The sequence below is a fragment of the Alligator mississippiensis genome, chromosome 14 (genome assembly GCF_030867095.1).
Source record: "Alligator mississippiensis isolate rAllMis1 chromosome 14, rAllMis1, whole genome shotgun sequence".
NCBI lineage: Eukaryota > Metazoa > Chordata > Crocodylia > Alligatoridae > Alligator > Alligator mississippiensis.
This window is the reverse complement of record NC_081837.1, coordinates 30,202,652-30,221,373: the sequence shown is the minus strand read 5'-3', so window position 1 is coordinate 30,221,373 and position 18,722 is coordinate 30,202,652. Positions and strand designations below refer to the sequence as shown.

Genomic DNA, 18,722 nt, shown 5'->3' with positions numbered 1-18,722 from the left:
CACCTCAGTGCTCTGCAACAGGTCCCCTACTTCAGGCGTGCAGACTCAGAGCCTGGGGTGAAGAGGACAGAATTAGTGGCTTGTGGGATGTCTGTGTCTCCTATCCTGCCATATTGCCAGGAACAGGCTTTCAGGTGCCCTTTGCAATGTCCTGAGACAAACTTATCATATTTTTTGTGGCAGCAGAATTTGGTCTGTCCCAGGACACTTGCGAAGGACATCTGAACAAAAACCTGCTCCATCTCAGGAAAGAGCAGGCTGTCCCACCAAAAGTTGTGTGCGTCCACCCTAGGTGGCACTACAAGTAAATCTCCATGTCCAGCCACTCGCATTCAGGTGTGGGAGCACCGAGTCTGAGATGCACCAAGGAACCGTGAGCTCTTGCCCAGCAGCAGGGCAGGGTCTAGTTGTGGTAGAGATTTGGCAGCTGGGGCAGCAGGACAGGACTGGAGCGCACTGGGGACATGTCTACATGAGACGTTCACTGAACAATGCAGTGAATGTCTCAGCATCAGCATCTACACATGTGCTGCTATTAGGCTGGAGTAAAATAGTTGACTCCACAGCAGGATAGTATTGGAATTACTGCAGAGTAAAAAACTCCACAGCAGCACACATGTAGATGCTGCCCTGGCTGGCTGGGACATGAGTGTGCTTCAGCATGGGGGCTGCTTGCTGGCTAGCCCTGCACTGAAGCAGCCCTAGACTGTCAGGCTGGCCCTGTGGTTTCCCTGCCAGCCAGGGCTGCTCCACCCCAGCTCGGCATGCTGCAGTTCTGGATGCACATTCAAACAGTGTACCCAGGAGCAATAATCTCTGGAGCAATAAACTTCAGAGTTTTGCTTCACATTAATTGTACATGTAGACATAGCCTAGGATGGCTGAGGGAGTCAGAACCGGCCTGGCAGGAGACATGCATTGGTGAATTGGCAAAGCAGGGACAGTGAAGGTCCAGCCATTTGTTCCATAAGAGAGAATCTCATGCTAGAAAAAGAATGTCTCAGGGGAAAGGGCGTTACCTCCCAGCAGCTCCCAGTGACTGGCCTGGCTCCTAAGCAAAGGGGCCTGTGATCAGAGTCTGTGGGTGACTTTGCATTTCTTTTCTAGCTCATGCTTAAAGAACATGGCCTCACAACCCCCTTTCTCTGTCTCTGTTTCTCTCCTTCTCTGTTCACAGCGTGGTGCTCTGTTGGGGGAAGGAAGTCTGTCTGGATCCCAGCAAAGAGTGGTTTAAGATGCAGAAACAAAACAGGAAAACTCCCTGAACAACACATGCGCTGCAAGGCTGAAACAGCAGCAGCAGGACCCAACCTGGGCTGCATCCTCTGATCGCTGATGTGAGCAGTAGGGCTGTGCGAGGCTTTGGACAGAGCTTCAGATCCAGAGAAGCTTCAGATGCTTCGGGGTCCAAAGCAGCACATCCGGGTCAAAGTGAAGTCCCAAAAGCACCCATGGCACGAGTTTTGCTTGTCCACAGCTTGAGGGGCAGTTCCCCCCAAACTCCTGCACCGATCTTCTTGAAACTTGGCAGCCTTTGTGGCCTCAGCATAGGCCACCACCCATGCAGTTTTCACCCCACTATGTCGTAACACATAGACGTGACATGAGTTTGGCTTTCAAGAATTTGGGGTACAGTCCCCCCCAAACCCCAGTACCAATATTCTTGAAACCTGGCAGGCTTCATGCTCTGCAGAGTCTACCACCCCTAAAATTTTCATCCAAATCAGACAAAAAACAACAAAGTTATAGATATTTCATTGATTCCCCATTATACCCTATGGCCAGATCTCCAAGGCGGCTCCAAAGCTTCGGAGCCACTTCGGCTGGATCGAGGTGGAAACCCGGTCCAGAGCTCCGGATTGGATTGTGGCCATCCAAAGAGGCCGGACCTGAAGCTGGATCGGATCACTGCCTACTCACACAGGCCTAGTGAGCAGCAAATGTCTCCTCCATTTACAGAAATATGGAGACCCAAGGAGAGTGACTATCAGCATGGCATCACTCAGGAGAGTCAAAGGCTTCACCCCACTAAGGGAAAATGGATTCCTTCTTATGAGACTCACATGGTGAGAGGTTTTAATTTCTGCTGATTTGAGTGGCTACAGTTTTGGGATTGTATTGTAATTGTAGAAATCCCTACACCAATTTAAAGTGTTCATCCCGGTTGGTGGGACCAGAGCAGATCTGGTTGTAACCTAGAGCTTGGATGTAGACAATGAATCTAGCCCTGTGCTTAGGATGAAATCTGGTGGTGACGAGGGAGCTGTATATCAACGGCTTCCCTTGCGGAGAGTCACTGTAATAACGCCTGCTGCTGCAGCTGTCTCGGGAGAGCTGGTCATTATCTCTCCCATCCAGACATTCACATAACTGGTGTGCAAACCAGCCCACATTATACCTGTGTTAAAGTGTAGCATTTTCACACTGTGTGTGTATCTTCAAGTGCAATTTTTTCAAGCAGCAAGACAAAAGAGCAGGAACTGCAACTGCAGACTCACTCCCAACACCACACAGTGCAGACTTCCTGCTCTTTGATACAGATTCATGTCACCCCAGCCATGGAAACAGCCTGCACCAGTGCTGTCATGGCCCCAAATCCATCTTGCTCCGCACTGTTCTAACACTTCAGCTCCACCCTGTCAAGCACAGCATGACTCTGACCTGAGTTACACTTTGCCTAGCAGAGCACTGTCCTGGCTGTACAGCTCCCCAAGCCAGCGGAGACGTGCTTTGGATCCTCAGCTTGACCTGCCGGCACCTTGAATCCTGAAGAGCCAGGGGAGAGGGCCCTTCCCTGGACAGAAAAATGTTGACCAGGCCCCAGACCCACCCTGCCCAACACAGGCCTGGCCCCAGACCCCATCCTGCCTGGCACATGACAGCCTTGGCCCCACTTCCACCTGCCCCAGTGCTGCCTGGCTCCCTTCCATGTTTGTGTCTCTACCTGAGGGAGCATTTCCAGTTCCTGATGGATGCCCATTCCAGGGAAGAGCCAGGCTGTATCTGGAGTCAGGCTGTAACAACCCTGCCTTGGCCCAGGCCAGCTCCTGGCAGCCCCACCCCCTCTCTGCTTGCATTCTGGTATGGTGCCCTGTTGCCAAGTGTTTCTCAACAAATCCCACTTGAAAACACTGGCCAGCTCATTGCTGCCAGTGGTGCACCTGTCCTGGAGGGTAGGGGCAGGGGGACACCATGGGCAGCACCTGTCTCCTCCACAGTGGGCACTGCCAATGCCAGGCAGGTGCAGCCTTCAGAAAGACAGCTCTGGGCAGTGTAGTCCAGGTAGCGATCATGTGTCCATGAAGAGCCAAACATGAGCTGGGACACAGCGCAATGAATTCGGATCAAATTGTAAACTCTGGTTTTATAACTTTTGGGGTAGCATCCTGTTCCTTTTGGTGTGGTAGCTGATATTGTGTTGAAAATACTAACTTCGTCTGGATGTGGGCGGCCTATCGTGGACACCTCCTTGTTGGGTGAGTGGACAGTGAGACTCGCATGGGTGGAGGGTTTTATTTCCCAGCCTGGGCACTGGCCTCACAAAGGAAAGAGCCTGTGAGAGGGCAGCTCTGAAATGTATTCCCATCACTTGTGACAATCCTGGGCCGGAGGGTGCTGTATCCATATGCTTGGTGCAAGAGTCCAGGACTATTCCTGAACTCTGCAATATACTCCTGAAGTCAGTCAGCCCTTGAGACCCACACAGTGACCCTGGCTGCTTCTTCCCAGGCTCGGGGTCTGTTTTATTTCCCAAAATTAGCCGTTGGCTCTCAGATATCATTGTCTGCTGCCTCTGCTGTCCAACAGATGGCACCCGTGTCTAACAAATTTGTCATCCTTTCTTAACAGAAGAATTATTGATGTGTGCGCATGCGTATATATCTATATCAATATAGATATCTATCTGTCTATCTTTATTTTTGCAGCTGGATCTCTCTCAGTACATATATTGTTTAGGTCAGGAATTGTTTCTTCAACACCCCTTACCATTTTGGCATGTAAGCAGTTATTTTTAGTGTGTCAGGTCTAGGCTGGCCAGGTCTATTCATGTTTGTATAGTCTTTTACTGTTTTGCTGTACAGAAGTGTTCAGGCCCTTCTAGAGGGCAGCAATCGGTGCAGGCAGGTCTGGGCCAGTTCAGAGGTGGGTGGGTGCGTGCCACCAGGAAGGGCAGAGTCCACCTGGGCCCTGTAGACCCGACGGTTCTGGGACAGAACAGGTCAGCTGTGCTGTGCGAGAGGAGACAACTCCCACAGGACCTGAAGCCCTAGAAGTCTGCCTGGTTTGGAGAAGAAAGTGGGGAACGTCTCTTCTTTTTCTTTCCTGACATGACAACACGAAGACATTGGGGAAAGGTGGGGGTGAAGACTGCAGGGATGCACAGAAGGAAGCGGTTGTGGTATAGAAGTCACTGATATACAGATAGATCTTGACATGCACCCGAGTGGCTGAACTGGAGGACTGTAGCATCCAGCTGCAGAGCAGTCTCTCTCTCTAGTGCTGTTGTGTCTCACACAGGCCTGGGTCAAGAAGCCAAAAGTTATTTGGGAGAAAGAAGAGATGTCTCAGAAGCTATCCCTGCTGCTGTGTGATCTTTCCTACAAGGCCCGGTGACTGTCTTTGGTCTCACACAGGGTTTGCACTCAGTACATAGTGACAGTGTTTGAGCTTGGCACCAGACTTAATGAACCCACAAAATAAGACATGAAGAGGACGTTGTTCTCAGTCCAATTTCAAAACACAGCTGCATGGTAAAAGCCAGTTGCCACAAAACAAGAAGGGAACTGGGCAAGAAGTCCCTGAATTACAGGCCCTAGACACAGAGCAGCTCATCAGTATTCAAGCATTCTGAAGTTATACAGAAAGTGGAAGTCTGCACAGTTCAGTGTCTCCACCCCTCTCACAGTTGAGACTGCTTGCCAAGCACCAGAAAGGAGCTAGTTTGTGTCCTGTTACAAACGTCAAAGGCACTTTCTTCAGGAAGTGTCACTAGGCACCAGTGGGGCTGAGGAGCTGCTCCCAGGATCTTGTGCAACTATTGGACACTTGCACATAAAGCAGTGAGTAAAGGAGGGCCAGCAGTGTAGTGATAAAAGTTACAATTAGCAGATGCTCCATAATTTAGAAGATTGAAGAAGTTAGGAATTGGGAGATGATCCCTTAGCTGGAGGGTCGAGGCAAAGGCACAAGAAAGGTTTGTTGCTGCTCCACATTTAAAGTGTTTTGCTTACTTCTCTCTCATTCATGCATAAGCAGATCTAGGATTTTGTAAACAGGGGTGCAGAGTGCACTGCTGCAGCCCTGTCCCTGCCACAAACCAGGGTGAGCTAAACGCACTGTGGGAGCAACAGCCAAGAACTTTAAATGCCTGAAACAGGTAAGAAGCTCCCCTCCCCAGACTGTCCCTTCCCCTGTGCTCAGTGGCATGTACCCCCCCCCCCCATTCTCCCTGCCCCTGCCTGCTGCTACTGCTATCCCCACTGTCCAGGGGGTAGAGACCCCAGAACCCTCTGCACTTACACTTCTGGACCCACTCACCGCGTTCCTGTCCCACTACAGCCAGGGCTGTAGGAAGGCTGCACAGGGAACCAGGTGGGTTGGGGACAGTGGCAGTAGCAGGCCAGTTCTCCTTCTCCGAGCCTAGTTCTGAGCTACCAGGGAACATCTGGGAGGACTGGACACAGAGGGGGAATCCATCTGCTTCCACCATTCCTGGCTGGAGCAGGGTAGGAATGGCCCTGGAGCTCTCCCTTCCCCTGGGTCACCTGGGAAGAGCAGCAGTGGCAGGCAGGGGATGAGGGGAGGGGACATGCCACTGAGTACAGGAAGGGAGGAATCCTTACCTGCTTCAGGGACTTAAAAAAAAAAATAAGTAAATAAATGTAAAGAAAAAAGATCCCAGGCTGCTCCTTCCATGGCACAATCCAAAAGGCAGGTGTGACAGTACCACTGTACCCTCCTGGATCCACCACTGCATTCATGTAGGCAGGGCTACGAGCACTGGGCAGTATGTTGAGCATTTGTTGCCTTTCAACAAATGAGCAAACAAGTATTAGGACCCGGGAAATTTGGAGTGTGGGTTAAGTGTACAAGAAGCCCAAAGCATTGCAATTTGGCTTTGGTGGGACTCAGGGAGTCAAATTCTTACCTTGACCCCTGAGACACTCAGGAGCAGCATTTCTGCTGCTGTCCCCGAGGATCTGGGCATGGCTTCCAGTGTCAGCTAATACAGACAAAGCTCAGGCTGAAAGGACTTAACCTCCAGCTCCCTTAGCACCTTCCCAACACCACATCCCCCCCAGTGCCTTTGGCCCCCCAACCATTCCAGTCAAAACAGAAGGCCCCAAAGTTTGTTTCAAGTTAATTTTTGCAGATGTTACAACTAGCATGATCAGCTAAGTAAAAGAAACAGGATGTGGCAAGTAGCATTCTCAGGTGGCGAGGGAAAGAGATATGAAGTTCTCTGTTCCAGACTTGTAATTGTAACCCATGCCAGCACACTAGGCCAGGTGATGTGCCAGATGTCAGATCCTCAGGGTGCCAGTAGCCCTGGGAACCCCCTCAAGCAGGTCTGCTGACTGAGGTGTCCCATGGAGGAGTGTGTGCCTCATCCTCACCACCCAAGAATTTATTCCAAACCCAATAAACACATTGGTTTCTTTATTATGGACAACTATATACAGAAAAGGACTGATCAAGAGAAGAAAAATATACTTAAAAGGGCTTTGTCTGTCCGTCCGTAATGCTTTTATGATCAAGTGCACATGCACTGCCGAGACAGGGTTACCATACATCGTGTCCTTTTTTTTAAGCCCTCTGCTCTCCGCCCAGGCAGGGTTTTTTTTGTTTTTTTATTTTGGTTTTTTTTTTAAATCAGCCCAGATGTCCAGGACTTTCCTTTGCTCCACTGGTGGGAGCAGGGGGAGGGCAATCAGAGGCAGCTGGGAGCACCTGCCTGCAGTTAGAGGCCCGCAGACCCATGTGGTGCTCCCTGCTACCTCTGATCGCCTCTCCCTGCTTCCAGGCCCGGAGCACAGCAAAGTCCTGGATGCGCAGGGGGACAGGACTGTGGGTCAGGAGCTAGGGGCACCAGCAGGGACAGGGGGCTGCAGGTTGGGAGTGAGGAGCACCATCAGGGCCCAGGGGAGCAGGGTACTGCTGTTGGGCGAGTGAGGGGTACTGGCAGGGCTGGGGGGGGCTGTGGCTTGGCAGTGAGGGGCAACAGAATGGTCAGGGACAGGGCAACCCTTCAGGGCCATCTATATAAACACTCCTTTGAAATCCATCATTCGTGACAGGCACTTATATTACATTTAATAAAGCAAACGATTTGAGTAGAATCTACAACCGCAACATTAGAGGAACGATCACCACACTGGGCCATCCTACTTGCATCAAAAAACTTCACTGATGATTACATTCACCTAGATAACCCTTTAAAACAGTTTTCCCCCCATAACCCAGGTTGACTTCCTTCTGGTCACAATCCCCTTCCCATAACAAGGAATGGCAACACAGCTTTAACTATGATCCACCAGTAGATGGCGGAGGTAAGGCTTCTGCAGCTCTAGGGAAAGTGGACTTTGGTCTTTCTTGGTAACTCAGCAAAAACAAGTCTCTGATCAGCCACTGCAGGTAACAGGCTTTTTTTCTTTAGTTTCCTTCTGAAAAATACACCTCCTGCAAACACTAGGGGTTAAGTGTCCCCTCACACACCCACACAGGTTTGGGAATCTCACAGCCTGCTCCCTCTCTGGGCACCTGCTCCCTCTCCCCCAGCACCTCCACATGCAGGCAGTGGACTCCCTCTGCAGGTCTCTGTTCCTGCAGTAGGAGCCTTTCCAGTCCAAACAGAGGACTTCCCTCCACAAGTCCCTGACCAGGCAGCTTCTCCCAGCTAGCTTACCAACCCTTCCCCACTCTTCCCCTGGGTACCTGTGTCCCTGATTGCACAGCTTCAACCCAGGTGGGGAACCAGCTTCTCCTGGAAAGGCTCAGGCTCGCCTCCATCCTGATGTCTGCTCCCCTGCAAACCTCAGCTTCATTTCTTTTGCCTGAGGGGGAAAGAAAGAAGTGCTATATCCCCACCCCTCTCTCCAGGCTAGTGTCACTCTCCTGCTATTTCTCCCCCAGGTTTTTATAGCTCCATAGTAGCCAATCAGAGTCCGTTTGTGATGGGGGCTCTGGTCACAGTTCAAATGCGCCAGTAAAAAGCACGCATTGTGCACAGCATACCGGCTTGAAAAGCTGTTGCACCCGCTGCAAACCTGTTGCCGCCTTCCTTGCAAAGTTTTTAGGCACAGCTCACCCACTCAGCTTGCAGCCAAGCAAGCCTTTGCAGCTGTTACATAATTTTCACAAGGACACAGACCCCAACTAATTGACAGCTCCCATAGTAAAAACAGCTCTGTCCAGTTCCCGAAGTCTCAGTGAAACAAAGAAATCTGAATAAAACCAATCTGAGCATATTTATTAAAATAAGCCATATATAAATACTGAGTGTACACATGGGGAGGATTTTGGAAGCCACCAAATTCAAGACAACCTGCTGCCAATTTGTGTGACACCTCCCTTCAGGGTCTCCCCAGCCACTGTGTGCTGTTGTGAGTAGCTAGAAAGACATTGAGACAACTATTTATCCTTGTGCTTTGGCTATCAACAATAAAAGATTGGGCTTAGACCTGTCTCGTGCTTCTTTATCTGATCTGGGTGGTAGTGATACCCTACCTGCTAAGAGGGTACCGAAAATCACTGGGAAGTACAGTTGTATATGAAATTAGTGTACAATAAAGGCTCGTTATTAGGAGACCTGTAAATCTACCTTTATTAAGCATCTAAGTTTGCAAATAGCCTTGTCTCTAAAGGCCACCCCAGTATTTGATCATATCCTCCCTAGTATATAAAAACACACGTCCATCTTACCAAGCAATCCAGACTGCTCTGTAGAAGCTTCTTATATACCACTCCACCTATGCGTATGCCTTCTGCAAACTCTACCAGACACAGTTTTATGTTTCTTTCCAAGTCCCTGGTAAAGATAGTGAATTGCTTTGGCTGAAGAACAGAGCCTTGCTGGGCCCTGTAAAAACACTCCACAGATGAATTCCCATTGGCAATTTCTCTGTTTCTCAGTTAGCCAGGGTTTGCCCTATTTAAAAAGGTCTTAATTTTTTTTTTGGATACTTAGCCGTGTCACAACTGACAGATTGTGATGGGTTTAAAGTCTAGAATCTCTCTCTAAGGAGGGCTTCTCAATATGTCAGCCAAGAGACCCAGTTACCAAACTGTAAGAGATGCTGGGTGTGTGTGGTGGGGATGGCAGGTGCAGGGACTCTGCACCACTGCTGTAGCAGCAGCAGGAACAGGCTGGGCAGACCACTCTGCGCCAACAGCAACTGGGACCCTGCGTCCCCAGGGCAGGTAACACAACTCTCACCCTAAGTGGGGTTAGCCCAAGTCCCACCTGTCCACACCTCTCTCCTGCCCCCATCAGTATTTTGCTGGACTCAAAATGAGACAGTTATTCCTCTGGCCATAAGAAAGCATGCTTAGACTGAAAACCCAGCTGTAATCTGTTGCATATGGTGCAATGTGCTACAACATACACATGCCCCCCGCTTCTGATCTTTTGGAGCCCAGGGTGAGGTGTGGAGGGCTACATGAAGTGCGCATATTTGGCTCTCAGTGGCTGGAGGGGACCTTGTAATTGTTGCCATTCAAACAGGCCTCTGGGATGGAGTTGGAAGGGTTCACAACCTCCATTACCCAACTCAGTCTCATTGCTTGTTGCACTAGCAGCCCAGAATCCTGAAGAGCCAGGGGAGCAGGCCCTCCCCTGCCCAGCACAACACTGGCCAGGCCCCAGACACACTCTGCCCAACACAGACCTGACTCCAGATGCCATCCTGCCTGGCACATCACGGCCCTGGCCCCAGTTCCACTCTGCCCCAGTGCTGCCTGGCTGCCCTTGTTTGTGTCTCTACCTGAGGGAGCATTTCCAACTCCTGATGGATGTCCGTTCTAGGGAAAAGTCTTATCTGGAGTCAGGCTGTAACAAACCTGCCTTGGCCCAAGCCACTCCTGGAAACCCCAAATGCTCTCTGCTTATGTGCCAGCATGGTTTCCTATGTGTTTCTTCAAACAAATTCCATTTGAGGACACTGGCCATCTCATTTCTCCCAGTGGTGCAGCTGCCCTGTGGAGCAGAGGGAGAGGGTGAGGTGGACACCATGGGCAGCACCTGCCCCTTTTACAGCAGGAATTATAATTGCGAGACAGATGCTGCCTCCAACCAGACACCTCTGGGTAGTGCAGCAGCATTCAGCCTTGGGGAGATGATGGGTAAATGCAGCCCTGAGAGCTAGAGGGGTCAGGGTGGGCAGCTGGGTCTGTTCACTGCTCTCAGGATTGGGTGGCTCTCAGCAGACAGAGTAGAGTCTACCTGAACCCTGATAATGTGACAGCTTGGAGAGTGACCTCAGCAGTGCTATGTGAGAGAAGACTTGATGCCAATGGGACTATAGCATCATAATCATAGATCATACAATCAAAGAAAATTAGGGTTGGCAGGGACCTCAGGAGATCATGTAGTCCAAATCTCTGCTCAAAGCAGCACTATCCCCAAGAAGATCATCCCAGCCAACACTGTGTCTAGCCAGGTCTTGTAAACCTCCAAGGACGGAGATTGCACCACCTCTCTGGGTAACCTGTTCCAGTGTTTTACTACCCTCCTAGTGAGAAAAATCTTCCTAATATTCAACCTAAACTTCCCCTGATGCAACTTGAGACCATTGCTCCTTGTTCTGTCATCTGCCACCACTGAGAACAGTCCAGCTCTATCCTCTTTTGAACCCCCTTCAGGTAGTTGAAGACTGCTATTAAATCCCCTCTCCTCTTCTCTAGACTAAATAAGCCCAGTGCCCTCTCCTCTCCTCACAAGTCATGTGCCCCAGGCCCCTAACCATTTTTGTTGCCCTCCGCTGGACTCTCTCCAATTTATCCACATCCTTTCTGTAGTGGGGGGGGGGGGGGGGGTCCAAAACTGAACACAGTACTCCAGACGTGGCCTCACCAGTGCTGATCAAAGCCTACAGTATTTAGGGTTACCTGGACACCCTGGGTCAGATAGTTTAGCTGGAACTCAGAAAAGAACGGCTCCCAGCTCATCTGTTGAGGGGGAGGGAAGGAGAAGCCCTGCTGGGAAACAGTGACCAAGATTTGTCTGCACTGCAGAGGGTGCAGGGGGGTTGTCTGCACTAAGCTAGCATGGCCATCAGGGGCATGGCTAGCAGTGCAGAGCACAGCCAAGGACTCAAGGGTAGGTAGGGATTGCTTGAGCCTGACTCCCACCTCTTGGGGTGGGTTTGCAACTCTGCACACACGACATATCCCCGGGATCCCCACTCTGGGATCTCTGTACCCATCCAACCCTTGTTCCCAGGGTTCCCCACTATTCCTAAGGCTCACAGTATCACTCATGGGTCTAGGACCTCTGGCTTTCCCTCTCCCCAGCCTCCCCTGTTAACCTGTCCCTGGGGCACTCTGTTCCTGAGCAGCCACTGTCCCTCTTGCCCACTCTTTCTGTATCACTGCCTCTTTCCTTCTCTGTTTTCTCCCCACAACTTCAGATGTTTTTTCACTGGATGAGTATGTTCTGGGAGCAAACTGAGTGGGAACACGTCCATAGGGAAGCCCTTAAGCTCTCCAGGAAACCTGCCCTCCTCCTGGGTCCTTCTGTTCCTGTTTTATATCTTGCTTCTGACCAGGCCAATGACCAGACCCCCACAGCAAGACTGATTGGGGTAGGGCAGTATTTCCAGCCCATGAGGGGGAAACACAGGCAGTTTAAGGCATTAGCAATGCATAGGGGGTGCACACAGGTGCACATGCACCCTCTGAGCCTGGTGGTGCACCCCCAGTGCCTGCGGGTGGTCGCCGCTCACCACCCCACTCCCTCGCCATCGACTCTGCCAGCAAGACTGGGGTAGGGCAGGCGGTCTGTGGCATCTGCTGGTGGTGTCTGCGGGTGGTTTCCGACCACTGGTTGGCACTTGCCACCTCATCGCCACACCACCGACAGCACCATGGCCGCCTGCGGCAGCTCCTCACTTGGCCTCCGCAACACTCCTGTTGCTGACAGTGCGACTTCCACCTGCGGGAGCTCACCGTGACCCCCAGCCTCTGGGACCAGCCGGCATTCATGGTTTAAGGAGATCTCAGGATCTGGTCTTTTACTGCTCCCTGTGAGCCTGAATTCAGATTCATGGCTTCCTGCTAGGAGGGTTTGTGTTTCTAGCTTTGTGCCATCTTTTCCTTTCTCAGCTGTCCAGCACTCTCATCTCTGGCTGCTGCCCTGTGTACTGGCCCTGTCAGCCACAGTTCTGGCCATGGACATCCAAAACCTGAACTTCTTAAAAGGACCTGCTCAAGACATCAGGAACCTCCACCCATGGGAAGGGAAGGCTGATGAGTAGTAGTATTGGCAGAGGAGCAAGGAGGAGTTTGCTGTAGCATAGGCAGGCATAGACAAGTTTTGGGCTGTAGGGAGGGGGAAGGAGTGCGGTGATGAGCAGATAATGCTTCCATCTGTACAGCTGACTGCTCTGAAGATAGGGAATGTGCTGTGAAATCCCTCATCTCGTGGTGAATCTCTTGTTCCTGTTGTTGTTCCTCTTGTTCCTGTTCACAGGGAAAAGTAACGTCCGGCGCAGCCAAGCCAACGACCTAGACTTACGGGAGAAGAAAAGTAAGTACATCCCCCTTTTACATATCCATACACGTTCCTAAATATGGAAGGACAAGCATAATACCCACAGGGGAGGAAGCACACAGTCTAAGTAGGCCCAAGGTAGAAACCTTAGGCACCAAATGAAAACCATGTCCACCTGGAAGCAGAAAATGTAGTGACTGATTTTTGTTGGCTTGAGAGAGAAGGGCTTGAAAGCAGCAGATGTAATGACTTTGACCCAGGAGCAGGTTTAAACTTTAACTCTTTTCCATGGGACTCAGGCCTATGCCTTGGAGAAGCCTCAGTGGCCTTCTCCCTCCCCATTGCTGGTGAGAGGACGTTGCAAACCAAATTTGCCATGGGTGGAGTATTAATCCATTGAGATTTAGTGAAAATGCTCTGTCTCTCATGTACAGCCTGGCCCAAGGACTGCAGTGAGGTAATTCGGGACAGGGTCAGTGGTGTCTTCTTCATCCAGCCCACAGACCTCCGCCAGATTATTGTTTATTGTGACTTCAGCACCAGCGATGGCTGGACAGTCCTCCAGAGGAACCACAAGGACACAGGGATCACTTGGGCAGAGTTCTGGAGCACCCACAGGTACGGCTTTGGCAATGTGCAGGAAAACTACTGGCCGGGCATGGAGTACATGCATCAGATTGCTAAGCAGAAGGTCTACCAGGTCAAGTTTGTCATCTATGATTCCATGGGCTCCATGAAATACTCAGACTACAACCTCTTTGGTGTGGAAGATGAGTCCAAAGGCTAGAGGCTGAGGTTGGGCACCTACACAGGGGGTGCAGGAGATGCCATGACTTCAAAGAGTGCTTCCAGTGTTCAAGACAATGTGAAGTTTTCCAGTACAGACCTGGATCAAGATAATTCTAGTGGGAATTGTGCATCTAGCTATGGTGGGGGCTGGTGGTGCTCAAATTGTTATAATGCACAGCTGAACGTCAAAGGGGCCATTCGCTGGGGTAGTTTATGTAGCGGGAACTGCCAAGTTTCTGTCATACTCATCAAATCTGCTACATACTGTTAAATCACTCAGCTCCTGTCTGCAGTGAGAAATCTTGGCCCTGCAAAAGCATGATAAAAAAAGGCCAGGGCCAACCTTAACTTTCTTGCTGGGGCTTTGCTTGAAAGATAGTAGTGGAATACCAGAAATGGGGCCTTTCCATTTCCTGTCCCTTTCTACATATTTCTTGAGCTCTTCTTTGTGCTTTGTGTCTATTTACTTCACTTTGTTGCAAAAAATTTAGTTCCCATAAGTAGCACCTCCAGGAAGAAAAAAGGCGCTCATCCCTGTTGTGGCTCTTTACTATCTGTTTAGTTTGTAGTAGCAAGGAGAAGCTATAGAAGGCTGTAAAATGCAGCAACCTGTAAACTCAACCTGTCCCATTCCTTTATAGATATTAAAGCTTCAAAATGAAAAGACATCTCCACAAGTGCTGTCTCTCAGTAACTCTCCCTTTCTGACAGGCAAACCGTGCTTCACACGTTGGGGAGGGCTGTTCCTAGGAAGAATAGCTTTTGTGCCAGGCAGGCTCTCTTCTATCCATTCCTCTCAGGCTCTCTCTCTAGCTGGCTCATGTGGCCTAGGGGCAAGAGTACAGGGCATCTGAACCCCAAGGCCTCCGGGCTTGGGGTTTGTACGTAGGATGCCTGCCATAGAACTGGGAGTATCTGAAGCCCCAGGCTGAAGCGTGGGAGGGAGGATACTTGTTGGTGCTAGCACCACACAAATTTGAAGGACTGAGCTCTGCTCAGTCAATACAATTAAGAACTGATTTGGCTAATTTAGCCTGAGACATGTTTTTTTTAAGGGATACCGGGGAATTCACTAGTGCTCACGAAGGGACAATGTGGTGGCTTTGCAGACACAGAGGTGAATGCACATCAGATATAACCTGATTTGGCTCTTTCTCTATGGTGTGGGGGGAGGCAGAGCAGACACTGCTTGGTCTGTTTGATAATGTCTTTTATTGGACCAACTGTATAGATGGAAGAAATGAGAGATACATTTACAGGAAAAGGTGCCCTTCCTCAGGTCTGGGAAAGAAGCAGACACAGCCAAACTAAACACCAGTTAGAAAATATATGATACCAGTACCCTTTGTTTTATCAAATCAGTCAGGAAGTTTGCTCTGAGGCAAAGACAGAAGTTTTTGGCTGTAACATCCAGAACTTGGAGGGTCTAAAATCAACTACTGAAGCAGATGAGGTTTTCATAATTAAATGTGCTTCTAATTGTTTTGTGACTTCATATTAAAAACTTGCAGCAGAGAAAAATCAGTTTCTCAGGCTTCCCTAGGTGATCACCGATGAGTCACCGATGCTATCCTTGCATACTCCTCCTTGTGCACCCTCTGATCCAAGTGTGTCAAAGCTCCCTATTACTCTTTCTCTGGTGCTTGGTGACTCACCGCAGAAAACGCAGGCCCCAGGTTTTTTCTGCTTGGTGCTCCCACCAAAGACCAGGCACACAGAGTATTAGACAGTCCCTCAGGATAGGGCTGGGGGGAGTTTCCCAGTTTGTGACATTTCCAAATTTGTCTTTATTCAGATTCAAACCAGCAGGACATACTTTTGCAATTTCTTGGGAAACAAAAGTACCAAAAACTGGATTTGAGCATATTTAAGTTTAGAAATGAGATATCCCTTAGATTTTAATTTTCTTGTCTATGTTGCTATTGCCATATTTGTTTTCATTTATAAAAATGAAAAAAAAAATACAATGCAAAGAGAATTTTTAGAATTTCGAAATGAATTTCCAAAATGTTCTGAAATGCAGTCATTTTGTTTGGGTTTGTTTCTAAGCCCTTGTCATGGCAGGATTCTCATCAGAATAGAAGTGTGTTTTGAAAAGTAGCATTTTGCAGTGAGAAAGTGCCTTGATAAACTTTTTTAACCTGCTCAACCTGTGTCCTTTAGGACATTACACTAAGGTGACCAGAAACAAGGGCCAGCAGATGACCAGGAAGAACAATATATCTTCTCCAGGAAAAGATGAGGTTACAATACAGGATAGGAAAGAGCAGAAACCAGGGTCATGTCAAGTCAGTCCCAAGACTACTGCAACTGTTGGGGCACCTTAGATGCTGTAACAACCCTCCTCAGTTTCTTGAGTTGCTTTGCATCATTGGTGAGTCTTTGGGCAGAGTGACCTGGCGTTGCCCGTCTCCTCTCTAGGTATGGATGGGTGTTGGCTCGCAGAGAGCTCATCCACCCTTTGCCAGGTCTTGTTTTTAGTCCTGCTGGGTGTCCACACAACCTCACCCAGGCTAGCACGGGTGGGGGTGCTGATTTAGTTGCCAACAACCTGACCATGATTTTACATGGTACCAAATAGCAGACCAAAAAAGGCCTGGCCTGCAGGAGAAACCAGAGATAAACATGGAAAGCAGAGGGATTGGAAATGATGACTACCTGAAACTGCACCTAAACACACACAGTTATTAAACACTACCTCCCTTGAGGGCTCTGAAGTAAACCAAGTACCAAGTACCATATTTATTAAATTAGAAAACTATTACCTAGATGATAAGTAACTTTCTGGATAGGGGCTACTGATAAAAGAGGCAGAAACAGGTCTACAGCCCAAAGTTGTATGTTTGCACCTTAAAACATGAGAACGAACATTTATCCTAAAGTCTATCTGGCTACCTGCAACAGCACAACTTAGATTAACACCTGTATCGGCTGGGGAGACTTGAGAGATGGGAGACACACAGATCACACACAGGTGGCACACAGATTGGCACACAGGTGCACACAGGTGGCACACAGATTGGCAGCAGGTCTTTTTGAAAGTCAAGAGTTTTCCAAATTTCCCTCCAGCCTATGCCTAATATTTATGGATAGTTGGTTTTAATATTCTAATAAATGACCTCTGCTTGATTTTATTTAAATGTCTTTGTTTCACTGAAACTTTTGGAACTGGACTGAACCATATTTTGTGTGGACTTGGAAGGTGTTAATTATTTGGGATTTATATCCTTGGTAAAGAGGGAGGGTTTTTAATCTCTTTTCCTTCCCCATTGTGGAATGATTCATATAGATTCATAGATTCATAGATGTTAGGGTCGGAAGGGACCTCAATAGATCATCAAGTCCGACCCCCTGCATAAGCAGGAAAGAGGGCTGGGTCTAGATGACCCCAGCTAGATATTCGTCTAACCTCCTCTTGAAGACCCCCAGGGTACGGGAGAGCACCACCTCCCTTGGGAGCCTGTTCCAGACCTTGGCCACTCGAACTGTGAAGAAGTTCTTCCTAATGTGTAGTCTAAATCTGCTCTCTGCTAGCTTGTGGCCATTGTTTCTTGTAACCCCCGGGGGCGCCTTGGTGAATAAATCCTCACCTATTCCCTTCTGTGCCCCCGTGATGAACTTATAGGCAGCCACAAGGTCGCCTCTCAACCTTCTCTTGCGGAGGCTGAAAAGGTCCAGTTTCTCTAGTCTCTCCTCGTAGGGCTTGGTCTGCAGGCCCTTGACCATACGAGTTGCCCTTCTCTGGACCCTCTCCAGGTTATCCGCATCCTTCTTGAAGTGTGGCGCCCAGAATTGCACGCAGTACTCCAACTGCGGTCTGACCAGCGCCCTATAGAGGGGAAGTATCACCTCCCTGGACCTATTTGTCATGCATCTGCTGATGCACGATAAAGTGCCATTGGCTTTTCTGATGGCTTCGTCACACTGCCGGCTCATGTTCATCTTGGAGTCCACTAGGACTCCAAGATCCCTTTCCACCTCTGTGCCACCCAGCAGGTCATTCCCTAGGCTGTAGGTGTGCTGGACATTTTTCCTCCCTAGGTGCAGCACTTTGCATTTCTCCTTGTTGAACTGCATTCTGTTGTTTTCTGCCCACTTGTCCAACCTGTCCAGGTCTGCCTGCAGCTGTTCCCTGCCCTCCGGCGTGTCCACTTCTCCCCATAGCTTTGTGTCATCTGCAAACTTGGACAGAGTACATTTGACTCCCTCGTCCAAGTCGCTGATGAAGACATTAAAGAGTATCGGTCCAAGGACCGAACCCAGCGGGACCCCACTGCCCACACCCTTCCAGGTCGAGACCGACCCATCCACCACGACTCTTTGGGTGTGACCCTCTAGCCAATTCGCCACCCACCGGACTGTGTAGTCATCCACATCACAGCCTCTTAACTTGTTCACCAGTATGGGGTGGGATACCGTATCGAAGGCCTTCCTGAAGTCTAAGTATACGACATCCACCCCTCCTCCTGTGTCCAGGTGTTTCGTAACCTGGTCATAGAAAGAGACTAGGTTGGTCAGGCATGATCTGCCCGCCACAAACCCGTGCTGGTTTCCCCTCAGCATAATTTGCCCTGCCGGGCTCTCACAAATGTGAGCCTTGATAATTTTTTCAAAGACTTTACCAAGGATGGAGGTGAGACTGACTGGCCTATAGTTGCCCGGGTCCTCCTTCCTCCCCTTTTTGAAAATGGGGACCACGTTAGCCCTTTTCCAGTCCTCCGGGACTTGGCCCGTGCGCCACGAGCGTTCGAATATTCCCGCCAGTGGCTCTGCAATGATGTCGGCCAGTGCCTTCAGCACCCTCGGATGGAGCCCATCCGGGCCTGCCGACTTAAAGGCATCCAGTTCTTCCAAGTGACTCTGCACCACCTCAGGATCTACGCATGGAAGTCTGGCGCCTTGCTGCTGCCTCTCTACAACCCCAGTGAGAGACTTGTCGTGCCCCTCACTTAGGAACACTGAGGCAAAGAACTCGTTGAGGAGTTCAGCCTTGTCCCCCCTGTCCGTCACCAATTGTTTCTGCCCATTTAGCAGGGGTCCTATTCCTCCCTGGGCCTTCCTTTTACTCCCAATATATCTAAAAAACAATTTCTTGTTGTCCTTTACTTGGGTTGCCATCCTCAGCTCCATGGTAGCTTTGGCCCGCCTAACTGCCTCCCTACAAGCACGAGCAGAGGAGGTATATTCATCTTTAGTGATCTCACCCTGTTTCCACTTTTTATGT

General features: G+C 49.7%; 1 protein-coding gene across 1 annotated transcript; it reads left to right on the top strand.

Annotated features, from left to right (window-relative positions):
* Positions 1–12,083: 12,083 nt before the first annotated feature.
* LOC132244883 (fibrinogen-like protein 1-like protein) lies at positions 12,084–13,733 on the top strand. The gene is made up of 3 exons (XM_059717558.1): positions 12,084–12,138; positions 12,689–12,745; positions 13,144–13,733. The coding sequence occupies exons 1-3, from the start codon at positions 12,084–12,086 to the stop codon at positions 13,494–13,496; spliced, it is 465 nt and encodes a 154-aa protein (XP_059573541.1). The 3' UTR covers positions 13,497–13,733.
* Positions 13,734–18,722: the final 4,989 nt, after the last annotated feature.